This window comes from Hippopotamus amphibius, chromosome 3 (genome assembly GCF_030028045.1).
Source record: "Hippopotamus amphibius kiboko isolate mHipAmp2 chromosome 3, mHipAmp2.hap2, whole genome shotgun sequence".
Classification (NCBI taxonomy): domain Eukaryota; kingdom Metazoa; phylum Chordata; class Mammalia; order Artiodactyla; family Hippopotamidae; genus Hippopotamus; species Hippopotamus amphibius.
Window position 1 is genome coordinate 148,346,718 of NC_080188.1, and position 25,629 is coordinate 148,372,346.

The 25,629-nt window shown below is 35.4% G+C and overlaps 1 protein-coding gene across 1 annotated transcript in view; it reads right to left on the reverse strand.

Moving 5' to 3' along the window:
* Window positions 1-25,629, reverse strand: part of CATSPERE (catsper channel auxiliary subunit epsilon) — a 256,584-nt gene that overhangs the window by 111,684 nt on the left and 119,271 nt on the right. Inside the window, exon 9 of the mRNA XM_057727707.1 lies at window positions 18,359-18,851. Coding sequence (XP_057583690.1) covers window positions 18,359-18,851 — 493 coding nt within the window. The remainder of the gene's footprint in view (window positions 1-18,358; window positions 18,852-25,629) is intronic.

Here is a 25,629-nt window from a genome sequence, read left to right on the forward strand (position 1 = left end):
CTCTTCAATTATCTGAAAGAGTTTAGAAATGGTGTCATTTGTTTTAAAAATATATCATGTAATTCACTGGTGAAATACTCTTGGCCTAAAGTTTTCTTTGTGGGAAGGTTTTTTAAATAACAAATTCAATTTCTTTAATTGATATAGGGGTATTCATGCTACCTATTTGTCTTGGAGAAGCTTTGGTAGTTTATGTAAATTTGTTTTAACTTTGTATTTAAAGTTGTTTAACTTGCCCCCCCCCCCCCCCCCGCAGCAGGTTGGCACCAGCCAAGAGTCTACCTGATTCATGCAGACAGCTACAGAGAAACCCAGCCCCATCTTCCAGTGGGCTTCAGAAGCCCCATACCCATTGGACAACACAGCCAACTGAGTAGGAAGCCTACCCTGCTCTCCAGTGGGCCCACAGCCACCACCCAAAGGGCAGCCTCACAGCCAACTTGGCAAGGTGCTAGCCCCACTGACCAGCATACCCATAGTAGTCAGCCCTACCACAAGAGAAGTGTGTATTCAGCACACATCCCACATCAGGGGTACCACTAAAGCATATAGTTCTGGTTGACCAGAGGGGTGTGCTGCTGGGCCCCATAGAATGTCTCCTACATAAATCCACTTCTACAAGATCAGGAAACATAACTGACCTATCTAACACATCGAAGTAAACAAAGAATTGGGAAAATGAGACAGAGGAATATGTTCCAAATGAAGAAACATGGCAAAATCCCAGAAAAAGAATGAAGTGAAATGAAGATAAGCAATATATCTGATAAAGAGTTCAAGATAATGAACATAAAATGTTCAACAAATTTGGGAGAAGAACGAATGAATACAGTAAGAATTTCAGCAGAGTTAGAAAATATAAAAAAGAACCAAACAGAGCAGAAGAATACAATAGCTGAAATGAAAAATAACCTAGAAGGAATCAACAGTAGATTAGATGATACAGAGGAACGAATCAGTGATCAGGAAGACAGTAGTGAAAACCACATGAACTGATCAGAAGGAAAAAAAGAATTAAAAAATGAGGATACTTTAAGAGACCTCTTGGACACCATCAAGCATACTAACACTTGAATTACTGGTGAGAAGAGAGAAGGAAGGAGAAGAAAGAAAGAAAGGGGAAGAGAATTTATTTGCAGAAATAAGAGCAGAAAACTTCACTAACCTAAGAAAAGAAACAGATATCCAGGTCCAGGAAGCACAGACAGTCACAAACAAGATGAAGAGCAAGACAAAGTATAATTAAAATGATGAAATAAATAAATAAATAAAAATAAAGAGAGAATCTTAAAACCAGCAAGAAAAAAGCAGCTAGTTATATACAAGGGAACTACCATAAGAGAATTACCTGACTTTTCAGGATAAACTCTACAGGCCAGAAGGGAGTGGCACAATATATTCAAAGAGATGAAAGAAAAAAATGTACAACCAAAAATACCTGGCAAGGCTATAATTCAGATTTGAAGGAGAAATAGAGTTTTACAGACAAACAAAAGACAAAAGTTTAGCACCACTAAACTGACTTTACCAGAAATGTTAAAGAAACTTCTCTAAACAGAAGAGAAAAGGTGATAACTGGAAATATAAAAATCATAAAAGGATAAATCTCACTGGTAGAGGTAAACATACAGTAAAGACAGTAGATCAGCCACTTATAAAGCTACTAGGAAGGTTTAAAGATAAAAGTCGTAAAATAATCTATATCCACAATAAGTAGTTAAGGGATATATAAACAAAAAGATGTAAAAAAGATGTCAAAAATGTTTAAAAAAAAAGGGGTGGGTAAGAATGTAGGTTGGTAAGAATGTGCTCAATTTTAGATCATCAACTTAAAATAATCACACACACACACACACACACAGGTTGTTATATATGAATCTCATGGTAACTGCAAGCAAAAAACCTATAATAGAAACACACACAAAAGGAATGCAAACATAACACTAAAGATAGTCATCAAATCATAAGGGAAGTGAGCAAAAGAAGAACGGAACAAAAAAGAACTACAAAAACAAACAGAAAACAATGAACAAAATGGCAATAAGTACATACCTATTGATATTGGACTAAATGCTCCAATCAAAAGACATAGAGTGGCTAAATGAATACAAAACAAGAGCTATATATAAGCTGTCTACAAGAGACTCACTTCACATCTAAAGACACACAAAAATTGAAAGTGAGGGGATGAAAAAAAGGTATTTCATACAAAGGGAAATAAAAGAAAGCTGAGGTAACAATATTTATGATAGGCAAAATAGACTTTAAAACAAAGACTGTAACAAGAGACAAAGAAGGACATTATATAATGATAAAGGGATCAATCCAAGAAGGAGATATAACTATTGTCAATATACATACACCCAACATAGGAGCATCCAAATACATAAAGCAAATATTAACGCACATAAGAGAGAAATTGACAGTAACACAATAAAAGTAGGGACTTGAAGACCTCAGATACATCAACAGATAGATCACCCAGACAGAAAAACAAGGAAACACTGGCCTTAAATGATACATTAGACCATTTACAAATATTTTCTCCCATTTTGAGGGTTGTCTTTTCATCTTGCTTATGGTTTCCTTTGCTGCGCAAAAACTTTTAAGTTTAATTAGGTCCCATTAAAAATTTTTTTTTTATTTTCATCATTTTAGAAGGTGGCTCAAAAAAGATCTTGCTGTGATTTATGTCAAAGAGTGTTCTGCCTGTTTTCTAGGAGTTTTATAGTGTCTGGCCTTACATTTAGGTCTTTAATCCATTTTGAGTTTGCTTTTGTGTATGGTGTTAGGGAGTGTTCTAATTTCATTCTTTTACATGTAGCTGTCCAGTTTTTCCAGAACCAATTATTGAAGATATTGTCTTTTATCCATTGTATATTCTTGCTTCCTTTGTTGTAGGTTAGGTGACCATAGGTGTGTGGGTTTATCTCTGGGCTTTCTATCCTGTTCCATTGATCTATACATCTGTTTTTGTGCCAGTACTAAACGGTCTTGATTACTGTAGCTTTGTATTATAGTCTGAAAAACATTCTTTTATTATCACATGCTGCAGCTAAAAGATCCCACATGCCACAACTAAAGATCCCTTATGCTGCAGCTAAAGATCCCACATGCCACAACTAAAGATCCTGAATGTGGCAACAAAGATCCTGCATGCTGCAACTAAGACCTGGCACAGCCAAATAAGTAAATAAATATTAAAAATATATACATCTTTAACTTCTCACAGATCTTTAAGTGATATTATACCACTTCAAATACAGTATAAGAATATTACAAAAGGAAAGATGGCGGCGAAGTAGAGAGACGTGGAGTGCATCCCTCTCCACAGATGCATGGGGAATGCAAGGAAGGACGCAGTAATTCCCACAGAGAACCAGCTGAACACCAGCAGACGGCCTCGGACACCAGAAAGGGCCGCGGGGAGCCCGACATAGCCGGTAGGGAGGCATCTACGAGGGCTCAAAGAGGGTGAAGCGGTGGAGCTGTGGCAGACGGGAGGGAGTGAGAAACATACGGAGGGTCTGCAGCGCAGCTCAGTGTTCCCGGACCGAGACATCGATCCGCGGCTGAACGGAGGGTCCAGGAGCGGGAGCGTGGGAACCAGAGAGCTGGTTCAGGGTGAGAAACATTGTTGCCGGTAGGGTGACGGACCGAGAGGACAGGAGGGAGGAGGTCCGCGGAGAGGAGTGCCAGTCCCTGAGAGCTGCCCGACCATGATGGCGGCTGGAGGCTGCAGGCTCCCGGGAGGGGGGGAGGAGCCGCGCGCATAGCCTCTCCCTCTCTTTTGGTGCCTCTGCAACAGGCAGTGGAGAGACGCCCTGCGGGCCACCTAAGGCACTCAGGGATAACAAGCACCCTCAGGCGCTCGGGCGGGGCTAGATTAAAACTCCTTGCAACGCCAGCAGCAGGGAGGCTGCCGAGAGAAAAAAAAACTAGCATCAAAAAGAAAAAACCCCGAGAGAGGCCCAACTCTAAGACTTTCTGTGTACGCCTGAGCCACCAGCGCCCTCTGCAACAGGCACCTCCAAGCCTGACTGAAACAACAGTGCGCCACTGCTCACTCACTCCCAGGAGAAGGAGCCACTATTGTACCCTCTCCCTCCCCACACACCGACGCTTACAGACGAACAATAAAGGAACCTCTGCTGGTCACAGAATAACGCAAAAAAAAAAAACCCAAGGCAAGGAGAAGGACACTTACAGCTGAGACGCTAAGGAAACAGAAATAGTAGTATCAATACCTATTGAACTGGTCCATTCTGGGATCAGTTCTGGATTTTTTTTTTTTCTTTCTCTCTCTCTCTCTTTTTTTTTTTTTTTTTTTTTTGATTTATTAAATACGGTCTTAGCCCTAAGGGATCTACAAGTTTTATAACATAATTTTTTAAGGATTTTTTTTATTCTTTTTTTTTTTTTGCCTTTTTATATACTTCTATATCTAGCTAAGTTTTTGGTAGTATGGACAAAATATCTCTCATACTTTCCTTTCATCCCTATCTTTTAGTCACTTCTATTCCTTTCTTTTTCTTTGCATATTTCCAACCACATTACGCTCTTCTGTTCCCCTTTCTTCCAGCCATTTTAAGTTTATTTTATCTTAACATACTTATAAGCAACACTATCGGTCTGCTCAGACTCCTTGCTCTATTCTCCAGATGATGCACTGCCTTGGTATTAATATTAGGCTTTTGTCTTTATCTTAGTTCTTAGTACAGTTGTCTAATTACATTCTGAGAATCTCCATTCTCTCTGGTGGTACTCTGGCTCTTTTCTATATTTGATCCTAGCTTACAAAATCTCCCTGGATTGATGTTTGTATGTGTAGGGTGTTATTTGTTGTTTGTTTGCTTTTGCTTTTGTCTCTGATTTGTTCTGTTTCAGTTGTCAATTTCTGCTGGGTTTCTCTTTGAATATCTGATAGCACACTGGGGTTCTGTCAGGTCTTTCTAGAGCCTTATGTCCTAACGGATTCAATAATTGTGTGTCTTATACATGTATGTGTTTCCTAGACTGAATATTCGTTTAATCCAATACTTGGACATTAGTCTGAGGCTTGGACAGTCTTCTATAAACACCTCTATCACCAGGACAAGCAACCCCAAAAGCTTGGACAACCATGAGGAAACAAAGAAACCCCATGCAGGCAAAGGAGCAGGAAAAAAACCCCACAAGAGCAAATAAATGAGGAGGAAATAGGAAAAATGCCTGAAAAAGAATTTAGAGTAATGATAGTAAAAATGATACAAAATCTCGATAACAAAATAGAGAAAGTACAAGAAATAGTTCATAAGAACTCAGAAAAACAAACAGCAATGGATAACAAAATAACTGAAATTAAAAATACTCTAGATGCTATAACCAGCAGAATGACTGAGGCAGAAGAACGAATAAGTGAGTTGGAAGATAGAATGGGAGAAATAAACGCCACAGAGCAAGAAAAAGAAAAAAAAATAAAAAGACTAGAAGACAGCCTCAGAGACCTCAGTGATAACCTTAAACGTACCAACATTCGAATTATAGGCATCCCAGAAGAAGAAGAAAACAAGAAAGGGTCTGAGAAAATATTTGAAGAGGTTCTAGTGGAAAACTTCCCCAACATGGGAAAGGAAATAATTCACCAAGTCCAAGAAGCACAGAGAGTCCCATACAGAAGAAACCCAAGGAGAAATACACCAAGGCACATATTAATCAAACTACGGACAATTAAACACAAAGAAAAAATATGAAAAGCAGCAAGAGAAAAGCAACAAACAACATATAAGGGAAAACCCATCAGGATAACAGCTGACCTTTCTACAGAAACTCTGCAGGCCAGAAGGGAATGGCAGGATATACTGAAAGTCCTGAAAGAGAGAAACCTACAGCCAAGAATACTCTACCCAGCAAGAATCTCATTCAGATTTGAGGAAGAAATCAAAAGCTTTCCAGACAAGCAAAAGTTAAGAGAATTCAGCACCACCAAACCAGCCTTACAACAAGTGCTAAAGGAACTTCTCTAAGTAGGAAACACAAGGAAAGGAAAACACCTACAAATACAAACCCAAAACAATTCAGAAAATGGTCATTGGAACACACATGTCAATAATCACTTTAAATGTCAATGGATTAAATGCTCCAACCAAAAGACACAGACTGGCTGAATGGATACAAAAACAAGACCCTTCTATATGCTGCCTACAAGAAATCCACTTCAGACCAAGGGATACATATAGACTGAAAGTGAAAGGATGGAAAAAGATATTCCATGCAAATGGAAGTCAAAAGAAAGCTGGAGTAGCAATACTCATATCAGACAAATTAGACTTGAAAGTAAAGACTATTAAAAGAGACAAGGAAGGACACTACATAATGATCAAGGGATCCATCCAAGAAGAACATATCACAATGGTAAATATCTATGCCCCCAATATAGGAGCACCTCAATACATAAGGCAAATGCTAACAGCTATAAAAGGGGACATCGACAGGAACACAATTATAGTGGGAGACTTGAACACCCCACTTACATCAATGGACAGATCATCCAAACAGAAAATAATTAAAGACACACAAGCTTTAAATGACACATTAGACCATCTCGACTTAATTGATATTTATAGGATATTCCATCCAAAAACGACAGACTACACTTTCTTCTCAAGTGCACACGGAACACTTTCCAGGATAGATCACATCTTGGGTCATAAATCAAACCTCAGCAAATTCAAGAAAATTGAAATCATATCAAGCATCTTCTCAGACCACAACGCCATGAGACTAGATATCAATTACAGGAAAAAAACTGCAAAAAATACAAAGACATGGAGGCTAAACAATTCACTCTTAAACAACCAAGGAATCACTAAAGAAATCAAAGAGGAAATCAGAAAATATCTAGAAACAAATGACAATGAAAACACAACAACCCAAAACCTATGGGATGCAGCAAAAGCAGTTCTAAGTGGGAAGTTTATAGCAATACAGTCCTACCTTAAGAAACAGGAAAATGATCGAATAAACAACCTAACCTTACACCTAAAACAACTAGAGAAAGAAGAACAAAGAAACCCCAAAGTGAGCAGAAGGAAAGAAATCATAAAGATCAGAGCAGAAATAAATGAAAAAGAAAGGAAGGAAACCATAGCAAAAATAAATAAAACTAAAAGCTGGTTCTTTGAGAAGATTAACAAAATTGATAAACCATTAGCCAGACTCATCAAGAAAAAAAGGGAGAAGATGCAAATCAACAGAATTGGAAATGAAGAAGAAGTAACAACGGACACCTCAGAAATACAAAACATCATGAGAGACTACTACAAGCAACTATATGCCAATCAATTGGATAACCTGGAAGAAATGGATACATTCTTAGAAAAATACAATCTTCCAACACTGAACCAGGAAGAAATAGAAACCATGAACAGACCAATCACAAGTACAGAAATTGAGGCAGTGATTAAAAATCTCCCAATACATGAAAGCCCAGGACCAGATGGATTCACAGGCGAATTCTATCAAACATTTCGAGAAGAGTTAACACCTATCCTTCTCAAACTCTTCCAAAATATTGCAGAAGGCGGAGCACTCCCAAACTCATTCTACGAGGCTACCATCACCCTGATACCAAAACCAGGCAAAGATGTCACAAAAAAAGAAAACTACAGACCAATATCACTGATGAATATAGATGCAAAAATCCTCAACAAAATACTAGCTAACAGACTGCAACAGCACATTAAAAAAATCATACACCATGATCAAGTGGGGTTTATCCCTGGGATGCAAGGATTCTTCAATATACACAAATCAATCAATGTGATATATCATATCAACAAATTAAAGGATAAAAACCATATGATCATTTCAATAGATGCAGAAAAAGCTTTCGACAAAGTTCAACATCTATTTATGATAAAAGCTCTCCAGAAAATGGGCATAGAAGGAAATTACCTCAACATAATAAAAGCCATATATGACAAACCAAAAGCCAACATTGTTCTCAATGGAGAAAAACTGGAAGAATTCCCTCTAAGAACAGGAACAAGACAAGGGTGTCCACTCTCACGACTGTTATTCAACATAGTTTTCGAAGTTTTAGCCACAGCAATCAGAGAAGAAAAAGAAATCAAAGGAATCCAAATTGGAAAAGAAGAAGTAAAATTGTCACTCTTTGCAGATGACATGATATTATATATAGAAAACCCTAAAGACTCTACCAGAAAACTGCTAGCACTCATTGATGAGTTTAGTAAAGTAGCAGTAACAAAATTAATGCACAGAAATCTCTTGCATTCCTATACACTAACAACGGAAGAGCAGAAAGAGAAATTAAGGAAACTCTCCCATTCACCATTGCAACCAAAAGAATCAAATACCTAGGAATAAACCTGCCTAAGGAGGCAAAAGATCTGTATGCAGAAAACTTTAAGACATTGATGAAAGAAATCAAAGACGACACAAACAGATGGAGGGACATACCATGTTCCTGGATTGGAAGAATCAACATCGTGAAAATGACTGTACTACCCAAAGCAATTTACAGATTCAATGCAATCCCGATCAAATTACCAATGGCATTCTTCACAGAACTAGAGCAAGAAATCTTACGATTTGTATGGAAACGCAAAAGACCCCAAATAGCCAAAGCAATCTTGAGAAGGAAAAATGGAGTTGGTGGAATCAGGCTTCCTGACTTCAAACTATACTACAAGGCCATAGTGATCAAGACAGTATGGTACTGGCACAAAAATAGAAAGGACGATCAACGGAATAGAATAGAGAACTCAGAAGTAAGCCCAAACACACATGGGCACCTTATCTTTGACAAAGGAGGCACGAGTATACAATGGCAAAAAGACAGCCTCTTCAATAAGTGGTGCTGGGAAAATTGGACAGCAACATGTAAAAGAATGAAATTAGAACACTTCCTAACACCATACACAAAAATAAACTCCAAATGGATTAAAGACCTACATGGAAGGCCAGACACTATCAAACTCCTAGAGGAAAACATAGACAGAACACTCTATGACATCCATCAAAGCAAGATCCTTTTGGACCCACCTCCTAGAATCATGGAAATAAAATCAAGAATAAACAAATGGGACCTCATGAAACTTAAAAGCTTTTGCACAGAGAAAGAAACCATAAACAAGACTAAAAGGCAACCCTCAGAATGGGAAAAAATAATTGCCTATGAAACAACGGACAAAGGATTAACCTCCAAAATATACAAGCAGCTCATGAAGCTTCATACCAAAAAAGCAAATAACCCAATCCACAAATGGGCAGAAGACCTAAATAGACATTTCTCCAAAGAAGACATCCAGATGGCCAACACACACATGAAAAGATGCTCAACATCACTAATCATCAGAGAAATGCAAGTCAAAGCCACAATGAGGTATCACCTCACACCAATCAGAATGGCCATCATCACAAAGTCTGGAAACAACCAATGTTGGAGAGGGTGTGGAGAAAAGGGAACTCTCCTGCACTGTTGGTGGGACTGTAAGTTGGTACAGCCACTATGGAAAACAATTTGGAGGTTCCTTAAAAACCTACACATAGAACTACCATATGATCCAGTCATCCCACTCCTGGGCATATACCCAAAGAAAACCATAATCCCAAAAGAAACATGTACCATAATGTTTATTGCAGCACTCTTTACAATAGCCAGGACATGGAAGCAACCTAAATGCCCATCAACAAATGAATGGATACAGAAGATGTGGCATATATATATACAATGGAATATTACTCAGCTATAAAAAGGGATGAGATGGAGCTATATGTAATGAGGTGGATAGAACTACAATCTGTCATACAGAGTGAAGTAAGTCAGAAAGAGAAGGACAAATATTGTATGCTAACTCACATATACGGAATCTAAAAATGGTACTGATGAACTCAGTGACAAGAACAAGGAAGCAGATAGAGAATGGACTGGAGAACTCGAGGTATGGGAGGGGGCGGGGGGTGAAGGGGAAACTGAGATGAAGCGAGAGAGTAGCACAGACATATATATACTACCAACTGTAAAAGAGTCAGTGGGAAGTTGTTGTATAACAAAGGGAGTCCAACTCGAGGATGGAAGATGCCTTAGAGGACTGGGGCAGGGAGGGTGGGGGGGACTCGGGGGGGGGCGTCAAGGAAGGGAGGGAATACGGGGATGTGTGTATAAAAACAATTGATTGAACCTGGTGTACCCCCCCCCCAAAAAAATGTGAATTCTGATCTAACCAATACTTAAGATATAAAATATTGGAGAACGGGAAAAAAAAAAAAAGAATATTACAAAAGTGTATTTCTACTTCTCTCATTTTTTTTTAGGGACTTGAGGTTTTTTTCTTTAATGACTTTTATTGAGATACAATTGACATACAATAAACTGCATATATTTAAATTGTACAATTTGATTTTTTTCTCATTAGCAATGTATATATGGCAATCCTAACCTCCCCTCATCTTTTGTGCTATTTTTGTCATACATTTTATTTTTTACATGTGTTATAAACTCTACACTACATTGTTACTATTTTTGTTTAAACACGTCTTTTAAAGGGATTTAAATAATATGAAGAAATATTATAAATGTAATCTTGTAGATACCATTTCCCATGACTTTCACTTCTTTATGTAGGTCCATATTTCCATCTGGTATCATTTTCCTTCCACTTAATGGGCTTCCTTTAACACATTTATTATTTGTGGGTGTGCTAATGATGAATTAGCCCAGCTTTAGTATGTCCAAAAAAAAGTATTTTCACTTCATTTTTGAAAGATATTTTCATGGCTTTAGAATTCTAGTTTGATAGGTAAAAAAGATATTTTAAAGATGCTGCTCCACTGTTTTTTCACTTGCATTGTTTCCAGTGAGAAATCTGATGTCACACTTATCTTTGTTCTTTTGTATATAAAACATTTTTTTTCTTCTGACTGCTTTCAAAAATTTTCTTTTTATCATTAACTCTGAACAATTTGATTGTGTGTGTTGGTAGTTTTCTTCATGTTTCACATGCTTGGGATTCACTGAGCACCTTAGATCTTTAGGTTTCAGTTTTAATCAAATTTGGATCATTTTGGCCATTAATTTTTCAAAAAATATTTCTGTGCCTCCTCCCTTCTTCAAGAAGTCCAAGTACATACATATTAGGCTGCTTGAAGTTTTACAATCACTGTGATGTTCTTTTTATTTTATCTATTTATGTTTGGCCTTTGTTTTCTCTGTATTTCATTTTGAATAATTTCTACTGCTGTTTTCATGTTCACTAATCCTTTCTTCTATACTATCTGCTGGTAATCACATTCAATGTCTTTTTAAATAATTAATTAATTGTTTGTGTTAGGTCTTCATTACTGCATACAGCTTTCTCTAGTTGTGGCGAGTGGCGGTTACTCTTCGTTGTGGTGCACAGGCTTCTCATTGTTGTGGCTTCTCTGTTGTGGAGCACGGGCTCTAGGTGCATGGGCTTCAGCAGTTGAGGCACATGGCTCAATAGTTGTGGCTTATAGGCTCTAAGGTGCAGGCTCAATAGTTATGGCACACAGGCTTAGTTCTTCCACACCATGTGGGATCTTCCTGGAGCAGGGATCAAACCCATGTCCCCTTGCATTGGCGGGTGGATTCTTAACCACTGCACCACCTAGGAAGCCCACATCCATTGTCTTTTTAAAAAATCTCAGACACAGAAGTTTTCATCTCTAGAAATTTGATTTGTGTGTTTTTTTAAATATGAAACATCTTGCTATCTCTACTTTACATGCTCTTTTTTTCCTCTCTAGCTTTTGAATATGTGAAACACAGCTATCTTTTTTAACATTCTTGTTTGCTAATTCTAACACCTGCATCAGTTTGGGTTCAGTTTTGATTAGTTACTTTTTCTCTTCAATATGGGTCATATTTTTTTGTTCTTTGTATGCCTGGTATCTTTGATTGGATGACAGAAATTGTGACTATTTACCTTGTTGAGTGCTGAATATTTAAAAATGTATTCTTGAGGTGTCTTAAATTACTTTGAAACATCTGGATATTTTGGGGTCTTCTTTTTAAGATTTGTTAAATGGGACTAGAGAAGCATTTAGTCTAGTGATAATAAGTCCTCAGTAGTGAGGCAAGATCCTTTGGAGCACTCTACCAATCCCCCATGGATCGTTATGAGTGTTTTCAGTCTGGCTGGTTAGAACACATACTATTTCCATCCCTGTGTGAGCTATGAATTCTATTCCCTAGTCCTTTCATTTGGCTCTTTCACCAGACTTGGATAGTTTCCCAACAAATATAGACTTATTGATACTCAGCTGAATACAAGAGGGGAGCCCTTGGCAAATCTCTGGAATTCTATGTGCAGCTCTTTTATATTTGATATTCTGCCTTGCAAACTCCAGCCACCTTTTTCTCTCCTATCAGTTCCACTTCCTCAACTAAGTGAATCTGCTGGACTCTGTCTCAGTTTCCTTGTCACTGTTCCCTGGGTTGGGAACTTTTTCAAGACATTAAGCTGGGGCAATTGCAGGGCCCATCTTGATTTCCAATGTTTTTGAATATATAAAGCATTGTTTCATAGTTTATTTTTCTGTTGTTTCATACTGGAAGGTATATATATATGTGTATATATATATTCACACACATATATATGTATATACCGGGTTTTATTCTATCTTGTGCACAAGTGTGTGTGTGTGTGTGTGTGTGTGTGTGTGTGTATCTTTTAGTCTATCTTGTGCACAGTGGAAGTTTCTAATATAAGAATTTAATGCTATAAATTTCATTTTCAGCACTGCTTTGGCAGAACTCCACAAAATTTGACATCTTATATTCTCACTTTCATTCACTTAAAAGATTTTCTAAAGATGCTGATGAAAGTAATTAAAGACAACAAAAACAGAAAGATATACCACGTTCCACACTCTGTAAGGCAATCTACAGATTCTGTGCAATCCCTATCAAATTACCAATGGCATTTTTCATAGAACTAGAACAAAGAATTTTAAAACTTCTATGGAAACACAAAGGATCCCAAATAACCAAAATGAGCAGGAGGAATCAGACTCCCTGACTTCAGACTATACTACAAAGCTATAGTAATCAGAACAGTGTGGTACTGGCACAAAACAGACACAAAGATCAATGGAACAGCATAGAAAGCCCAGAAATAAACCCATACACTTATGGTCAATTAATCTACTACAAAAGATGCAAGAATATACAATGGTGAAAAGAGAGCCTCTTCAATAAGTCATACTGGGAAAACTGGACAGCCATATGTAAAAGAATGAAACCAAAACATTCTTTAACACTATACAAAAAAATAAACTTAAGATAGATTAAAGACCTAAATGCAAGAGGAGATACTATAAAACTCCTAGAGAACAACATAGGCAGAACACTGACTTAAATCACAGCAATATTATTTGGGGTCTATCTCCTAGAGTAATGGAAATAGAAGCAAAAATAAACAAGTGGGACCTAATTAAACTTAAAAGCTTTTGCACAGGAGAGGAAACCATAAACAAAACAAAAAGACAACCTACTAAATAGGAGAAAATGTTTGCAATCTGACTGACAAGGGATTAGTCTCCAAAATATACAAATAGCTCATACAACTCAATAATAAAAAAAAAAAAACTGAATCAAAAAATGGGCAGAAGACCTAAACAGACATTTCTCCAAAGAAGACATAGAGATACCCAACAAGCACATGAAAATCAAATGCAAATCAAACTTTCCAGTCAGAATGTCCATCATCAAAAAGTCTACAAATGATAAATGCTGGAGAGGGTGTGGAGAAAAAGGAACCCTCCTGCACTGTTGGTGGGAAGGTAAATTGGTACAATCACTATGGAGAACAGTAAGGGGGTTCCTTAAAAAATGAAAAATAGAGTTACCTATGATCCAGAAATCCCACTCTTGGGCATGTATCCAGAGAAATCTATAATTTGAAAAGACACATGCATCCCAATGTTCATAGCAGCACTATTTACAGCCAAGACATGGGAGCAACGTAAGTGTCAATCAACAGATGAATGGATAAAGATGTGGCATATATACACGATGGAATATTACTCAGCCTTAAAAAGAATGAAATAGTGCCACTTTCAGCAACATGGATGGACCTAAAGATTATCATACTAAGTGAAGTAAGTCACAGAAAGAGAAATATCATATGATATTGCTTATATGTGGAATCTTTAAAAATAATACAAATGGACTTATATTCAAAACAAAAATAGACTCACAGACTCACATATATATATATGAATCCCTGTGCTGTACACCTGAAACTAACAGAACATTGTAAACAAACTATTTTTCAATTAAAAAATTAAAAAAAGATTTTATAATTTCCCTGAGATGTTCTGTTTAACACATGAATTACTTAGAAATGTATTGTTTAATTTCCAAGAATTGGGATATTTCCAGATATATTTCTGTTATTGACTTCTAGTTTAAGTTCATTGTAGTTAGAGATCATACTTTATATGATTTCACTTCTTTAAAATGTATTGAGGTTTGTTTTATGACTCAGTATATGGTCTATCTTGGTAAATGTTCCATGAACACTTGCTAAGAATATGCATTCTGCTGTTGTTGGGTAGACTATTCTATAAATATAAATTAGATTCAGTTCATTGTTCAGTTCTTCTATACAATTGTCTATTTTATCTTCAACAATAATTATGGATTTGTTAATTTCTTTCACTTCCATTAGTTTTGATATAGTTTTAATATGTTTTATTGTTATTTAGTTAACATGATTTTTAATTTCCCTTGAAATGATCTATGTCCAAATGGTTATTTAGATGTGTATTTGTAAGTTTTCAAATACTTGATGACTTTCCACATATTTGTTTCAAAAAAATTGATTTTTAGTTTAATTCTTTATGATCAGAGAACATACATTGATTTCTTTTAAATTTGTTAAAGTCTGTCTTATGTTCTAAAATATAGTCTATCTTTGTTAATATTCCATGTTTACTTGAAAAGAATATATTTTCTGCTATTATTGGGTGGAGTATATTTTACAAATGTCTACTAGGTCAAGTTGTTGACAGTATGATTCAGGGGTCAACAAACTTTTTACAGAAAGGGCTATATAGTAAATATTTACATTTTGGGCCACATAGTTTCTATTGCAAATTTTTATCAGTGCTGTTGTAGTGCAAAAGCAGCCAGAGATGATATGTAAGCAGAAGAGCATGGCTATATTCCAATAAAACTTTTTACAAACAATACAGCAACCTTGATTTGGTTGATGGGCAATAGTGTTCTGACCACTGGTGGTGTTTATCCTTGCACATCCTTGCTTGTTTTCTGTCTACTTGTTTTATCTATTACTGAAAAAGGACTGTGGAAATCTTCCAACAATTTTGTGGATTTATCTATTTCTTTTTTCCATTCAATTAATTTTGCTTCATGTGCTATGAAACTTGTTTGTTAGATACATACACATTTAGGATTGCTATGTCTTCTTGACAAATTGACCCTTTTATCATGTCTCTTTTTATCCAAGTGTTTTCCTAGTTTGTCTGATATTAATAAAGCCACTCTCATTTTCTTTAATTAGTGTTTGCATGGCATATCCTTTTCCAATGTTTTACTTTTAATTCAACTATGTACCCTTATATTTAAAGTGGGCTTCTTATAGAAAGCATACAGTTTGGTGGTTTTTTTTTAAATCCAATTTGATAATCCCTGCCTTTTAATTAGTATTTTTTTGGCCATTTACAGTTAATGAAATCATTGACATGTTTACATTTAAATACCATTTTGTTGTTTTCTGTTTGTATCCTCTGTTTTTTGTCCCCGTGTTTCCATTTCCTGTCTTCTTTTAGGTTATTGAAAAATATTTTTTTAGTATTCCATTTGAATTTATCTGTTGAGATTTTTTTTTTCCCAAACTGATGCAAAATAATTTTTCAAAGTTAGTTATTTTATGCAGTAGTTCTCCCCTGAACAGATTTGTGATCTTGTATAATTTTTTAGGGGTTATAATAATGCACTTAACATTTCAAGTGGAATAAAGAAACCTCATTAGCCTATAGGTTCTTTTACCCTTCTTCATTATGCTGTAATTGTCATGTATTATATCAACATATATTAAAAACTCGACTGGAAAATGATATATATTTAAAATTTTGCTTTTACCTATCATACTTATTTTGAGGAACTTAAGAGCATAAAAATAATCAATTACTTTTACCTGTATATCTACCATTTTTGTTGTTTTTTACTCATTCCTGAAGCTTAAAATTTTCCATTTCCCTTCCACCTGATAGGTTTCATTAGGCATATATTTTTTTTTAGAGCAGGTATCCAGTAACAAATTTTGTCTTCCTTCATCTGAGAATGTCTTTATTTCTCCTTAATTCCTGAAAGACATGTTTGTCTGGGATACAGTTCTATGTTTATGATTCTTATTTTCAGTACTCTAATAATATTGCTTCATTGCTTTCTGTTATCTATGGCCCATGATGAAAAATCAGCCATCATTTGAATTATTGTTCTCCTATATATGATGTATCACTTTTCTCTGGCTGCTTCCACATTTTTCTCCTTTGGTTTTTAATAGTTTGTTATGAGTTTCTTTTACAACTACATTGTTTGGAGTCTGCTGGGTTTCATAGCTCCATAAGTTTATACTTATCACCAAATTTGAGAAGTTTCTAGACATTATTTATTCAGATTTTTTTCTACATTATCCTCTCTCCTCACCTCCTTAGACTCCAATGTCATGAATGTTAGACATTTTGGTATTGTCCCACAGGTCTCTGGGGCTTAGTTCAACTTTGACAATTTTTTCTATTGTTTAAATTGGAAATTTTCAATTGATATAATTTCACTGTAATATAACTTGACTGTTTCCTCAGTCATGTCATCTTCATTCTGCTATTGAGCACATCTAATAAATTTAATTTCAATTATTCTGATTATATTATAAAAATCTCTGATTTGGGGTTTCCCTGGTGGCACAGCGGTTAAGAATCTGCCTACCAATGAAGGGGACACAGGTTTGATCCCTGGGCTGGGAAGATCCCACATGCCACAGAGCAACTAAGCCTGCGTGCCACAACTGCTGAGCCTGCACTCTAGAGCTTGTGAGCCACAACTACTGAGCCCATGTGCTGCAACTACTGAAGCTCGTGTGCCTAGAGCCCATGCTCTACAACAAGAGAAGCCACTGCAATGAGAAACCTGCACACCACAACTAAGAGTAGTCTCCACTCACCACAACTAGAGAAAGCCTGCATGCAGCAATGAAGATTCAATGCAGCCAAAAAAAAAAAAAAAAAACCCTCTGATTTTGATTCTTAAAATAGTTTCAAACATTCTCATTCTTGAGGATAGTTTTATTTAATGTATATAATTTCAGGTTGCCAATAACTTAACCTCAGTTATTTGAGTATTTCCCTATCTTCTGACTTCCATTTATTCTAATTGTTTTACTGTCTTTATTTTGTTTGTAATTTGTCTTGTGTCCAAGTGGGTTTTCTTTTTTCCTATATCAATTTGGATTTATTAATATTTATGGATTAAGGAGTGATATCTTCAAGTCTGAAAAATTCTCAGCTCTCTCTCATTCTTGCTAAAATTACATTTTGGAATACTGGTTAGATATATACTGAATATTCTTTTTCTTTTATCTCTCTTATCCTCTTTTTCATGGTTTCTCCCTTTCTCCCAATTTTTCATTTTGTTTGATTTCTTCTTATCTACTTCCCAATGCATTAGGAATTTTTGTTGTATCCAATCTTCTACTTAAGGTGATCACTGAATTTTACATTACAATTATTATTAGTTTTATCTAAGTAATATTTTAACATTTATTTTTATATATTTCAAATTTTTGAAATAGAATCTACTGCATATAGAAAATCAACCAAATAAAAATAAATAAATAGCTGGAAGATTTATCACAAAGCAGAATTCTGTGTAATGGCTATATACATTAAGAAACAGAATATCATCAGAACTCCAAATATCACCCATACTCTCTCCTAATCACTACATCTTTTCTTTCCAGGATATGCATTATCCTAAATTTTATGGTAATGACTTCCTTGCTTTTAGTTTTACTCATTGCCTTGACATTTGATAGATTCTTTTTTTTCTCATGTTTTCCATTTTCTTTTCCATTTATTTAAATCTATTAAAGATATTTTAGATTCACTTTATTCTCTGTCATTGTTGGTACCCCTCTGTAAAGAGGCCTCTGAGAAGCTAGGTCAGAAAGATTGAGTTATTAACAAGCATAAATAACTCTACAAAGAGCTGCATAGTACAGACTCTGGTATATTACTGAATTAAACACTATGGTAAATATATCTAAATGTGCAGGTATAGTGTACATGTACATAATCTTTTACTAACCTTCAATAAATAGTTGGTCCAACACCATTTTCTTGATGTAATGCCAATAATTCCACCATCAGGAAGATTTACATTGCTTCCCAGTCTTTTAAATGCATTATCACTTTTTAAGTAAAGAATACCATTTATTAAAAAAAATATTCCATCCTGTGATAGGGTCACATCAGACACACTGTGTCTTTCATCATCAGTTAGAATGTTTGGAGGCACTCTGATTCTGGTCCAAGTACGGAATGAATCATTTGTCTGAAAGGTCTCCATATCAGCTACCAGAACGACAAATGAAGGTACACAAGTAGCCCACTCTGCCATTAACTGACTACCCTGTGGTGAAGAGATTGGTAAAAAACCAGGAATCTCAGGTATTGTCAACAAAGAAAAAGTCAGCAGGAAAAGAATATCTGCAATAAAGCAATCTTGAAAAGCCACTTGATTTCCTCTAATCTCTTTTAGCACATCATCTGCTGTCATTGGTATCGAGATATGCCAGGTCCTAGGAAGTGAAAAATAGAAAATATAAGAATAAAATGCATGCGTCCTTCTTCTCATCCATCTCATAAGATGCTGACATTTACTATCTCTTATAAAACCTTTATTTTTATCAACATAAGTCTGGGTAAAACAAAACAAATAGTACTAAAACGCTACCACTGCCCCATTTCTCCTCATCCCTCACTTTAGTTCCCAAAGGAAAACAGTTTTCACTCTTACAGCTCCCCCCAGTCCTCAAGTCTGTTGTCTGCATCTGCATCTTTATTCTTGCCCTGCCACTGGGTTCATCAGTACCATTTCTTCGGATTCCATATATATGCATTAGCATATGGCATTTGTTTTTCTGGCTTACTTCACTCTGTATGACAGACTCTAGGTCCATCCACCTCACTACAAATAACTCAATTTCATTCCTCTTTATGGCTGAATAATATTCCATTGTATATATGTGCCACATATTCTTTATCCATTCATCTGTTGATGGGCATTTAGGTTGCTTCCATGTCCTGGCTATTGTAAATAGTGCTGCAATGAACATTGTGGTACCTGTTTCTTTTTGCATTATGATTTTCTCAGGGTATATTCCCAGTAGTGGGATTGTTGGGTCATATGGTAGTTCTATTTTTAGTTTTTTAAGGAACCTCCAAACTGTTTTCCATAGTGGCTGTACCAATTTACATTCCCAGCAACAGTGTAGGAGGGTTCCCTTATATTATTAATATATAAATATTGTTTATGACTGAGAGATTGTTTCATTATGTTTTCCTATATTTATGTTTATTCACAATATTTCTTCTAAAGTTAATAATTATTCATTTAAAAATTTGTTTAGTTTTCTAAGTTTTTTAATAGGTAATTAAAATGGTGCTCCATAATATTTTCCATGTGGTCAATGCAGAAGTAATCTAGTACTTGTTTCCTAGAATTTCCCTTTATTACTCTCTGGGTTGAAGCCACCATTTAATGCATCCAATGCTTTGATCTTTCTTGCTTTGTCAAAGCACATTTTTCAGTACCTCTATGTTAAAGGGTATGTGGACATAAAATTTTTGAAAACCTGAATACCCAAAAATATTTTACATACCTGCTAACAATTTGGCTAGGTAGAGACTTCAGAAATGTGAGGGCATTTTCTCCAGCCTTGCATATTTAGCTTTACTAATGGGGAAGTCAGATGACACATTGACTCGTGATTTAAATGAGTTGCCTTTCTATAAGTTTTTAAGATTGTCCGCTTTTTCTTTGTATTCTAAAATTTGACAGGGCTGGGTCTATCTTTTGAAGTGGACACATTCTCATAACTGGGATTAATGCCCTTGTAAAAGAAACCCAAGAGAACTCCCCAGCCTGTTCCACCATGTGAGGACATAATGAGAATTCTGACACCCAGAAGAGGGCCTTCAACCAACCACAATGGCACCCTGATCTCAGACTTCCTGCCTCCAGAACTGTGAAAAATAAACTTCTGTTGTTTATAAGTTACCCAGTTAATCGTATTTTGTGATAACAGCCTGAATGGACTGAAAAATATTTTCACCAACAACATTCTAAAATGTTAACATATTTGTTAATCTGGTGTATGTAAAATAGACCTCTGTGGGCCATTAATATTTTTCTCTAGTTACTAATAAAGTCAAACATCATTTCATGTACCTTTTAATTTGTTTATCAGATCTTTGCTTTTTATTATTTGAGATACTTTTATTGATTATAGAAATTGTTTCCTATCCTGAAGCAATAAAGATATTATCCTACCTCTCTTTTTTTTATAATTTTATTTATTTATTTATTTATTTAATTGGCTATTTTGGGTCTTCCTTGTTGCACACAAGCTTTCTCTAGTTTCTGGAGTAGGGGCTACTCTTTGTTGTGGTGTGCGGGCTTCTCATTGTGGTGACTTCTCTTGTTGCAGAGCATGGCTCTAGGTGCGTGGACTTCAGTAGTTGCGGCACTTGGGCTTAGCTGCTCCACTGCATGTGGGATCTTCCCAGACCAGAGATCGAACCCATGTCCCCTGCACTGGCAGGTGGATTCTTAACCACTGCGCCATCAGGGAAGTCCAATCCTATCTGGTTTTTTTTTTTGTTTTTAAATTTATTTATTTATTTATTTTATTGGCTGTGTTGGGTCTTTTTTTTTTTTTTTTTTTGCTGTGTGCGGGCTTTCTTTAGCTGTTGTGAGTGGGGGCTACTCTTCTCTGTGGTGCGCGGGCTCCTCATTGCTGTGGATTCTCTTGTTGTGGAGCACAGGCTCTAGGCGTGTGGGCTTCAGTAGTTGCAGCACATGGGCTCAATAGTTGTGGCTCACGGGCTCTAGAGCACAGGCTCAATAGCTGTGGCACATGGGCTTAGTTGCTCCGAGGCATGTGGTATCTTCCTGGAGCAGAGATCGAACCCGTGTCCCCTGCATTGGCAGGTGGAATCTTAACCACTGCGCCACCTAGGAAGCCCCGATCCTATCTGTTTTTAAAGCTTTTTCAGTTTAACCTTCCACATGTATGTGTTCTGAGGTTTATTATTATCATTATTATTATTAATCTCAGATTACTTTAATGTATGATAGGAGGTAAGTAATTATGATATGAGGTAAGAATAAAGTAAACCTTCATTCTGTCCCTATTGAGGTGATCATGTAGTTTTCTCCTTTAGTCTATTAATGTAGTAAATTACATTAAAACATTTAGAGTATTATACTAACCTTGCATTTCTTTTATAAACCAACTCAATTATATGTCATATCTCTTTCCATATATTGGCGGGTTTATTTTACTAATATTTTATTCACAATTTTGCATCTAGGTTCACAAGTGAGATTAGATTATAATTTTTCTTTCTTATCTAGACCTTGCCTGAATTGGCACATGATAACTTGCTAACTTCATTTTGCAATTTAGTATTGGAAATATCTGTGCTAGTGTTCTCTCACTCCCTAAAGATCGTTAAAACTGATTGTTTCTTCATAGTTAAAATATCACTCAACTTCTATATTTCCTTTTGAGTCACCTTTGAAAAATTGTAGTTTTCTAGAATGTTTTCTCTTTAAGTTTTTAAATATATTGGTCTATAACTGTTTATGTATCTGATACATCTCTAATCTATATTTCTTTTTAAAAACTTAGATTAGTCTTTCCACATTTTTTCACACTACTTGTTTGTGTAAACCCTTTTATCTCAATTCAATGCCACCTCTAAGATGGTATCTAAATGTATTTCTCTCTGTATTATCACCTAGTGTATTTCTTTCATAGTTCTTCATACATTATATTGTTTACATATTGTCAATTATCCATTTCCTATATTAGAATTTGAGTTAGAGTAATTTGAATTCTTGAATTCTCAATTAAAGTTTGAATACAGAAAGTAGGGACCTTGACTAAACCCCTAGTTTCTAACAGTAGCTTGATTAGTAGATATACAACAAACGTTTGTCAAAACAATTGTGGAAACCAATTGACATACATATGCCAAAAAACTAAGTTAAATCTATACTTATTTTGTATCTAGTTACCATAAAGTTGAATTTCTTTTTTTACTAGCTAGACATATAACATTTTATTTTATTAAAATACAGTTGATATACAATATTATGTTCATTTCAGGTGTACAACATAGTGATTTGACAATCAAATAAATAACAAAATGATCACCATGATAAATCAAGTAAACTATCTGTTACCACACAAAATTATTACAGTATTATTGACTATATTCCTTATATTATATATTACATCCCTGTAATTTATTTTATAACTACAGGTTTGTACCTTTTAATTTCCTTCACTTATTTCTCTTTCTCATAGTTTTGTTACTATTGTATAAAAATGCAACAGATTTCTATATGCTAATTTTATTTCCTGCAACTTTACTGAAATTAATTTTTTAGTACTAATAGTATTTTGGTGGGATCTATAGGATTTTTCATATATAATACCATATCATTTGCAAACAGTTTTACTTTTTCCTTTCCAATATGGATTCATTTTATTTATTTTTAATGTCTGATTGCTGTGGATAAGACTTTTAATACTATGTTGACAAAAGTGGAGAGAGTGGGCATCCTTGTCTTGTTTCTGATTTTAGGGAAATGCTTTCAGCCTTTCATCAATTGAGTATGATATTAGCTGTGGGTTTGTCATATGTGGCCTTTATTATGTTCAGGTATGTTTCCTTTATACCCACTTTGTTCAGAGTCTTTATCACAAACGGATGTTGAATTTGTGAAAAGTTCTCTTCTGCATCTATTGAGATGATCCCATGATTTTTATCCTTCATTTCATTAATGTGGTATAGCACATTGATTGATTTGTGGATATTGGATCATGCTTGTTTTCCTGGGATAAATATCACTTGACCACAGTGTATGATCTTTTTAATGAGTTGTTGAATTTTGTTTGCTAATATGTTGTTGAGTAATTTTGCATCTGTGTTCATTAGTGATATTGATTGTAATTTTCTTGTTTGTAGTGTCTAGGTCTGGTTTCAGTGCGAAGGTGATGCAGGGCTCATTGAATTAGTTCCTGCTCAATTTTTTGTTGTTGTTTTGAATAGTTTGGGAAGAATAGTTATTAAGTATTCATTAAATATTCAGTAGAATTCACCTGTAAAGCTGTCTAGTCCTGGACTTTGGTTGGTTAGAATTTTTTGATTACAGATTTAATTTGATTACTAGTAATTAATCTGTGCAGATGTTCTATTTCTTCCTGACTTAGAAGATTGTATGTTTCTAGGAATTTATCCATTTCTTCTGGGTTGTCCTATTTGTTGGTGTATAATTTTTCATAGTAATCCCTTATAATAATATTTTGTATTTCTGTGGTGTCAGTTGTAACTTCTCTTTCATTTCTGAGTTTATATACCTGGGCCAACTCTCTTTTTTCTTGATGTGTCTGGCTAACGTTTTACCAACTTTACCTTTTCAAAGAACCAACTCTTCATTTCATTGACTCTTCCATCCCTCCTTCCTTCCTTTTTTGTCTCTGTTTTATTTGTTTTCACACTCTGGTCTTCATTATTTCTTTCCTTCTACTAACTTTGGGCTTTGTTTGTTTTCTAGTTCCTTTAGGTGTAAGTTTACATTGTTTGTTTGTAGTTTTTCTTCTTTCCTGATATAGACCTGTACTGCTACAAACTTCCCTTTTAGAACTGCCTTTGCTGCATCCCATAGACTTTGGAATGTTGTATTTCCACTTTCATTTGTCTTAAGGTATTGGTTTATTTTCTCTTTGATTTTTTCAATGACCAGTGGTTGTTTAGACTCCATGTGTTTGTGTTTTTTCTAGTTTCTTATTGTAGCTGATTTCTAGTCTCATACCATTGTTATTGGAAAGGATGCTTGATACAATTTCAATCTTTTTAAATGTATTGACACTTCTTTTGTGTCCTTACATGTAATCTATCCTGAAGTATATTCCATGTGTACTTGAAAGAATGTGTATTCTGATGTTTTTGGGTGGAATACTCTGGATGCATCTCATAAGGTCATCTGATCTAATGTGTCATTTAATGCCAGTGTTTCCTTATTGGTTTTCTGTCTAGATAATCTGCCCATTAATATAAATGGGGTTTAAAGAACCCTACTGTTATTGTATTATTGACAGTTTCTCCTGTTTTGTCTGTTAATATTTGCTTCATGTATTTAGGTGTTTCTATGTTGGGTGCATATATATTTACAAGTGTTATATATTCTTCTTGGATTGATCCCTTTATTATTATTTATGTTCTTCTTTGTCTCTTATTATAGTCCATGTTAAAGTTTATTTTGTCTGATATAAATATTGCTACCCCAGCTATCTTTTAGCTTCCATTTGCATGGAATACAGGCATTCCTTGGAGATATTCTGGTTCAGTTCCAGACCATTGCAATAAAGCGTATATTGCAATAAAGCAAATCACAAGAATTTTTTGGTTTCCCAATGCATAGAAATGTTATGCATACACTAAACTATAGTCTATTCAATGTGCAATACCATGTCTAAAAGAACAATGTGCATACCTTAATTAAAAATTCTTTATTGGTTAAAAAATACTAACCAACATCTGGGTCTTCAGCTAGTTGTAATCATTTTGCAATAGTAACATCAAAGATTATTTAATTAAATACAAGTTAAATGATAACATAAGTAATAATATAAATAATAATAATTAAAAGTTTGAAATATTGCAAGAATCACCAAATGTGACACAGAGACACAAAGCAAGCAGGTGATGTTGGAAAAAATGGTACTGATGGTCTTGACGATGCAGAGTTGCCAAAAGCCTTCAACTTGTAAAAAACACAATATCTGCAAAGTGCAATACAGTAAAACACAGTAAAACAAAGCATGCCTGTATCTTTTTCCATCCCTTCACTTTCAGTTTGTGTGGTGTCTTTAGATCTGAAGTGAGTCTCTTGTAGGCAGCATATATATGGATCTTTATTTTTTTCCCCAGATCTTTATTGGAGTATAAATGCTTGACACAGTTGTGCCAGTTTCCAACGTACAACAAAGTGAATCAGCTGTATTTATACATATATCCCCATATTCCCTTCTCTCTTGAGCCCCCCCCCCGCCCCACCTCCCTATGCCATCCCTTTAGGTCTTCATAAAGTATTGGCTGATCTCGCTGTGCTATTCAGTTGCTCCCCACTAGCTATATATTTTACATTTGGTAGTGTAAAAATGTCAATACTACTCTCTCACTTTGTCCCAGCTTCCCCTTCCCCTCCTCCCTGTGTCCTCAAGTCTGTTCTTTACATCTGCGTCTTTATTCTTCTCCTGCCACTGAGTTCATCAGTACCAT